The sequence below is a fragment of the Sinocyclocheilus rhinocerous genome, unplaced genomic scaffold (genome assembly GCF_001515625.1).
Source record: "Sinocyclocheilus rhinocerous isolate Xijiao unplaced genomic scaffold, SAMN03320098_v1.1 scaffold921, whole genome shotgun sequence".
NCBI classification, from domain to species: domain Eukaryota; kingdom Metazoa; phylum Chordata; class Actinopteri; order Cypriniformes; family Cyprinidae; genus Sinocyclocheilus; species Sinocyclocheilus rhinocerous.
This window is the reverse complement of record NW_015640057.1, coordinates 528140-536131: the sequence shown is the minus strand read 5'-3', so window position 1 is coordinate 536131 and position 7992 is coordinate 528140. Positions and strand designations below refer to the sequence as shown.

General features: G+C 37.2%; 1 protein-coding gene across 1 annotated transcript in view; it reads left to right on the top strand.

The window, feature by feature from the left end:
- LOC107752477 (copine-8-like) overlaps positions 1–7992 on the top strand; it is a 76965-nt gene that overhangs the window by 31155 nt on the left and 37818 nt on the right. Inside the window, exons 4-7 of the mRNA XM_016568460.1 lie at positions 1617–1663; positions 1764–1867; positions 5906–5945; positions 7221–7297. Of these exons, the coding sequence (XP_016423946.1) occupies positions 1617–1663; positions 1764–1867; positions 5906–5945; positions 7221–7297 (268 nt within the window). The remainder of the gene's footprint in view (positions 1–1616; positions 1664–1763; positions 1868–5905; positions 5946–7220; positions 7298–7992) is intronic.

Genomic DNA, 7992 nt, shown 5'->3' with positions numbered 1-7992 from the left:
AGTTGAGAATGAAAATACGCGTGTAACGGTAAATTGGATCCATGCGGCTGTTAAAGTGACAGCGGTCTATTTTTCTGCTGTGACTGTGTGCTTAATATTAATCAAACAACAAAAGACAAATCCAAAATCACACACTGCTCTTGAGTGAAGGACTTTTGTAGCTTTAATAAGAAACAAAAAAGTTCTTACAGTGAATACTATACTGTTTTATTTTACATTTGATTATTCATTTCTGTAGTAGGCTACAAACTGCTTGAGACTTGCATAAAAAAAACATTAAAGCACAGCCAAAATAATCGTGATTATGATTTTTGCCATAATTGAGCAGCCCTAATTGTGACTTTATTTCTCAGAATTCCACATTTCTATCATGCAATTATGCCTTTTAAGCTCTCAATCGTGTTAATATCTCACAATTCTGAGAAAAAATTCAGTATTGTGAGAAGAAAGTCCGAATTGTGAGATAAAAAGTCACAATTACATTTTTTCTTTTTTATTCAGTGGCAGAAAATGGGCAAAACGGCTCAACGATTTTTTTTGACGTCACATCGTACTTCATCTTCTCATCAAACTTTCTGTCAAATCAAATGCTCTCTAGAATCCGCCAGGGGATCAATAAGCTTTTTTTTTTTTTTTTGCTTCAATATAAACATAAAACTGTAAGCGTTTACTCAGTTTGCCTTTGCTTTTATGTTGTATTTCATTTGAAGATCTATTTAGTATGAATTTAGTATCAGAAAGGGGGCAAATACATTTTCACAGCACTCTGCATTCTTGTGAAATAGCATTCTGGAATGGCTTTGTGGATCAGTTTGCTTGGTCCTAGGTATGATCTAGAGACTGGTTGAGCCCCACTCCTAATTTCTATGACAACAAACAATAGATGTTCTATGGCTGTATGTAGTTGTGTATGTACATTTGACTGCATGTTATTGTGTAGGTGTATTTTTGGAAAGTGTCCAGGTCGCCATATGCATCTACACACCTAGCTGGCAGAATGAAAGCTAGAAGAGTTTCTCAGTGCATGCAGACAGCTGAGGCAGATTGCTCTCTCTCTCTCTCTCTCACACACACACACACACACACACACACACACACACACACTCGTCTCCCAGGACAGATATGAGTAGAGGTGGTCATAAAGTCACACACTGTAAACTCTACGAGGCTCTGGGGTCCAAACCCGATATAAAGGTGGAGATTAAGCACGCTCGGCGGACAATGATGGTCTTTTTTTTAATTAGGCATATTTTTAGACACAGTCTGATGGCAGGTATTGGCTCGTGTTTAGAGGAAGGCCCCCGGGCAGCCAAACAGATGTTCAGAAACAGAATTATTTCAGCTGCCTGCCGTTGCTTGTGATATGAATTGGCGAGACTTCTGAGCGTGTGTGTGTGTTAATGACACGCTCTTCTCACTGCATGCGAGACAAATGAGACAATAATTGTATTCTCAAGAGCTCCACACATCTTATTTTGCTTTTTGTGCATATTTGATTTCTTAATTTGCTGAATTAAAAAACCAGGGCTGCTATATTTTCACTCTTCTTTCCAGCAAGGTGGCGTTTTATGTCTCAAGGCAGTTTTCATGCATCTTTTATATTCTTTTCTCTGTAGTTTGTGTGCTGTACACTCAGACTGTGGCGTACAGGGAGTGGAGAGAGGTATAGTATTTTTTGAATTTGTGTTTTCAGATCTGTATTTTTTATTTATATTGCGTTTGTTCATGCTGGTAATATGCCTTTTATGCACTTTATTGTTTAGTTTGGCAGGACAGAAGTCATCGATAACACGCTGAATCCAGACTTTGTGCACAAATTCATGCTCGATTACTTCTTTGAAGAGAGACAAAATTTGCGCTTTGACCTGTAAGTACAATCAGCATGCAAAAATAATTTAATGTGTCTAAATGTCAAGTGGTGTAACCTCTAACTAAAATGCAGTAACATATCTTTAGCCTACATCTTTACTGAAAAAAGTGTATGATTTACTTTGCAATTTTCCCTCATAAATGTCTAGTAAATTTCACAAATAATTACAAAGAAATGGTAAAAAATAACACATTGATTTGAACCTGAAATTTTGAAGTAGTATGACTGAAATGGTATTTGGTTAATTTTTTACAGTGTTGAATACATGTGAATGTACACATATTATTTTCAAATTTACTTTTTTTTTTCAATGTAAAAGGTGAAGTTTTTTTTTTTAATCAAAATAATAATAAACATTCAACCTGAATGAGTCTTGCATCTCATCTTGCCATAAAAAAAAATGACACAGGACCACAGGCCAATCGTCTTCTGAATGTTGGTTAGACAACACTGACTTATTTTTAAACTTTTTCAAATAATAATAATAATAATAATTTTACATGTCACCCACAGGCCAATCGTCTTCTGAATGTTGGTTAGACAACACTGACTTATTTTTTAACTTTTTCAAATAATAATAATAATAATAATTTTACATGTCACCTCTTTCTTTTTAAGAATTAATAACATCACATGACAGTTAAACAACTCTACACATCTACACCCCACAATCATGATCAAAATGAATTTTAATTCAGAAAAATAGCAAATCTGCCCATCATAGCAGAGGTGTATTAGTTCATTGTCTTTTTGTGTTTGTTTTTAAAAAAAAAAACAATCGTTCAGAGACAAAAATCTGAGAGCCACATCATTCACTCGTGTGTCAATAATTGAAAACATGAGAACACAGATTTGCATATTTAATGATCTCTATGTTGACTGTAAACAATACAGAGACAACCCATACAGAAGTGCTGTTTTCCCAAGGAACATGGGAGACCTTTTAATGCAGTTTTGTATGATTTCACACATACTCTGTCACACACACACACACACACACACACACAGCCTGCAGGGTTTTGGCTTGTTTCCGCTCAGTGAAGCACATTTTATACAGCAGTATCCCAGAAATTACATTTTTGCATTATTCACCTACATCACACACACACACACACACACACACACACACACTGTCGATCCTCCATTAGAGCAGCCCGCTCCATACGTACCACTACAAATCATCTAGAGGCACATGATGCACATTATACATAAGTGTTTATTAACACGGGCTGAATAGAACATCAGTGACGTGTGTGTGTGTGTGTGTGTGTGTGTGTGTGCGTGCACATGTGTGTGTCGGTCACTCATGTCATCATCTCCCTGTCCTGATATTATCGTTTTCAGGATATGACATTTTGATGGATATGTCACATCCATCTAAGAGTGTGTGTGTGTGTGTGTGTGTGTGTGTGTGTGTGTGAACACCTGTCAGTTTTACACCTGGTCCCTTCTTACCCAGATTGCTCTTTTGTGTTTCTCTGAGATCTGGAGCTGTATATATATATATAAATTCTAACTTTAGAATCATCTATTTAGTAACCATGGAGATTTTAATTAGAAATTTTTCAGATCAAGACAAACCATATCATGGAGACCTGGGTGGTGTAAGCAAACAGCAGCTACACAGAACCCAATAGCAACCATTTAGAACACCTTTGCGACATCCTAGCAACCACCCAGAACACCCTAGCAACCAACGAGAAGTCCGTTTCCCAAAGCATTGTGTGCCAACTCTGATCGCAAGTGCTGTCATTACCAGCAACGTTGGCTCTAACGAACATCCGCGAACAGTATCGCAAACTTGTGTGGTTGGAACTACAGCTCACGACCTGTAGCATACTAGCAGCCATCTAGCAACTGTTTAGAACAATCTAACAACCATCCAGTGTTGTTCTTAGACGTTCAATTCTTGGAATGTTTTTAAGGTGTTGGTGTACTTGAACATCCCAAAATGTTTTTGTAACCTTAAATCACATTCTAATCACAACAAGAAAACTGGGCATTTCAACTGTTTAGAAACATTTCAAAACAATTTCCCACAATGTTTTTAGAACCTAAATGTTACCAGCAACCCCTCTGCAAAGCACCAACCCGCTCAGAACACCGTAGCAACCACATACAGTAGCGGCACCCTGCAACCTACCCACAATGACCTCATTTAATAATAATTGACACATATGTAACCATAATTTATAGATTTGTTGGTGGCACAAAATTTTCAATGTACTGAACATAAATAATCCAAGATATAGCCAGCACAAGCCAAAACCAAACCCCTCAGATTGTGTTTTGTGGTAGATTCTTGGCTTAGAGTTACACACATACAACACTGCAGCACAAGCAAAGTAAAACATACTGACATGCTCTTATTGCCGAGGAGATTTGAACATGAATGTTCGGTCAGGTGAAAGTGTGTCTTGATCTTAGCGGTCTCTCCTGCGGTGGCTGGAAATATCTGCACATGTGCTGACGCTGCTCATTTTGCACAGCGGGAAGAAGAAAGAGACAGACAGACTAAGAGAGAGACAGCCAAGAGTGTAGATTCATGCTGAGAGGAAAATAACATGTATCCCAACATGACAGATTTTTCCTCAAACATGTAGGTTGTTGCCACCCACTGAGGTTTCATTTAAGCTGCCGGTGAACAACAGGCTTGTGTTCATTCAGAATGTCACAAGAAAACAGAAGCACTGACATATTTTAGCTCCTAGAGTGAAAACAAGAAGTAATAACATGACTTAAAGGTAAAGTGTGCCTTTTTAAAGTGGTAAAATACTTTCTTCTGTCCTACTTCACAAAGCCAGTTATAACAATTGAATACAGTGGGACTGTCTGGGAAACAGTCATTACCGGTGCTTGATAAGTGGTGAATGATGACATTCATTTGTCCTATATAGTTATTCAAACATACATTAAACACTTTCTACATGTAATAACTTGAATACACCTATTCAAAATACAGAATATACAAAAATGCATGATTTTAAGAAAAAAAAGCATAAATGTCCTCCCTAACACCATCCCTGAAACTAACCCTCAGTAGGGTGCAAGTAGATTGTATGAAAATGTATGACGAGATTTTATGGAAATGTAAAACAGTTATGAATAGTTACAATATGCCAACATGTAAAATAGTTTGAGATTGCCATGAGAGTGTGTAACAGTGAACACTAACTCCATGTTTCCTGATGATATCTCCTAAGGGTAACATGTACAGGGTGAAAAGCAATGGTCCTAATACTGAGCCTTGTGGTACTCCTTACTGCACCTCTTCATTCACTGCTACAAATAGATGGTGGTCACTATTTGAACCATGCTAATGCAATTCCAGTAATGCCAGGCAGCCATGGCGGTGCAGGCAGATCGGGCAGCCATGGCGGAGCAGTCAGATCAGGGAGCCATGGCGGTGCAGGCAGAGCAGTGCGGCCGGGTGATGACGGCAGAGCAGGAAGCAGACATGACGTTAGCAGACTCTGGCTTGGCAGACATGATGTGATCAGGCTTTGACTTAGTAGACATGACATGAATAAACTTCAACTTAACTGGCATGATGTGAGCAGGTCCTGGAGTAACAGGCATGACGTTAGCAGGCTTTGGCGTAGCAAACATGACGTTAGTAAGCATGACACTAACAGCAGGAATCAAACTACAAAATAAAAGACATGAAAACATGAACAAGAAACACAACCCAAAACACCACATTACATGCCAACATAATTTTTTAGTCTATTCAAAATAATTTTGGTTGTCATAATCACTACGCTTGCGTCAACTCGCTTCAAAATGAGTGGAGAATTTTATGCCTTAGGGGAAAAAAACCCTGAAAATATCTTGAGATTGTTTCAGACCTTATTTCAGGTATTTAACCATAAACCCATTCAAAAAATAATGGAACTGGAAGTGAAAAAATACTAACATGTTTCCAGATTTAAGGACCCGTTCCTGCAGCACTTTATTTTGAGCCAGAGAAATTACACATCAATTCTACAAGCATTTCACTCAGCGTCATTCACAGAAATTTCCTTTTATTTCTAGGTATGACCTCGACTCAAAGAGTGAAAACCTGTCCAAACATGTAAGTGTTTTCCTGTTAATGTAAGGGTGATGGACACTGTGTGTGTGTGTGTGTGTGTGTGTGTGTGAGTGTGGGTTGATCTAGAAGACTTTTTATAGGTTTCACTTGTGTGTCTGTGGCCCTACAGTTGTTTGACCCTCATCACTGAGGGTTTTATCATGATTTATCCAAGCGTTTTGTGGGGTTAGAACCATGGGTCACTCTATATCTCAGAATGCACCTGTGGGATTGATGTTCAGAGTTGCTGGACACAGTCATTCTGATCAGCGCTCTCAGAAGAATGTCTGCCTTTTTCAGTCCTGCCTTTCCATCTGCAAAACCTTTTTGCCACACATTTTGCCCTCACACAGCCTATCAAGATCTGATCTAGAATAAGGTCTTGTTCTCATCCATGTTTTTCAGGCAATTTTATTTAATTTTTATTCATCCTACATTCACTTGAATTACTTTTAAAATGCATTCTAGAATCAAATGATCACAGGCTCATGAAAATCTAATATGAAGTAAAGTAAACCATTTCAATACCTTTTTATTTGTATTTATTCAATAAAAATACAAATGTATTTATTTATTTGTTTGGTTGGTTAAGACAGTGTGCGGAGCATGCTTGAAGTCCACCACAGAATGTTATCAACCAAAATACATAATTTTTGAGTTGAAAAAAAAAAAAAAAATCAAAATATGCACCACAAATTCATTAGTTATTACACATTTGCATGGTCTACAAGACATCTTAAAGGTTGACATCTAAGAAATTAATTGACATGGAAGATTGAACATGAGCACCAAACATGAACTTTACACTGAAAATGAAATGTGCGTTTAAGTGTTGATTTGAACAAGCAAAACGTTCCCATCGGAGAACAAATACTAGCTCAAAGGCATGAAACATTCACAACCTGTTTAACTTCCATAATGCGACATATTTCTGAGCAGAGTTTGATTGTGACTTGATTTTATCTGTTGGAATTTAATACATATTCCTGATCGTATTGTGAATTAATAATTTATGCACATTATTACAAACAAGAAGTGTGTTTCTTCAAAATTCTGCACCAAAACAACTTTTCTGCCAATGCAACTAAGCATTTCTAATATTTTAAATATAATATTAACCATTAATATACTATATATTTCATGATAAATAGGTACCCATTTTGATTTCATGCTGACTTGAATGTGTACTGAGATAACAAGCAACTTATCTTGAACTCAAATGCCCCTGAAATCATAAAGTGTAAATAATGCTTCCATTCCTGCCGTGTGTGTTTGCAGGACTTCCTGGGCCAGATGTACTGTACTCTCGGAGAGTTGGTGGGCTCTCAGGGTAGTCGTATGGAAAGATCGCTTGTGTAAGTGCTGCATTTGAGCTTCGTGCTTCTCTGAAACACAATGTGTAAAAATATGATTTCAATTCTCACCTAACATGTTTTCATTTTGGGTTTATCTTTGTTTATATGGGCAGTTGAGTTCAATTTTACTGTACTCAAAAAAGGACATATTGCTATTAATTTTTTCTGCATATATATTTTGTCATTTGGCTAAACTGTAAAAAAAATTATCTAAAGCCAATCTAATTATGTGAGAAATATTTTTTGAATAAAGCCCCATTCTAGAATCAAATGAATGTATTAAATGTACTACTAAATTTTCTAAATGACAAAATGTGTGGTGCAGCAAACCAATAAAGCTGTCTCTTTTAGGGGATCCTTAAAAATTAGTCAGAATTCAGACTTGTATGTTATGAGAAGGGAGAGCTATTACTATTAATTCAACTTGAAATAGTTAAAACTACTTTCATGTTCATTTAATCAGTCTTGCAGTGTGACGCCCCCAGAAAATAGAAATGTCAGGTTTAGTGAGCAAGCTTTTTTTAAAACCGCAGCTTTTTCTACGCGGTTTGGCCGTTCGTCCACACGCAAACGCAGCACCAGTTCACTGAAACCGGACATTTTTGAAAACGCCTGCCAGGGTGAAAATCTTTTTTAAAACTCCTGTTGCAGTGTTATCGTGTAGACAGCGAAACCGGAGTTTTTGGCTTGTGACG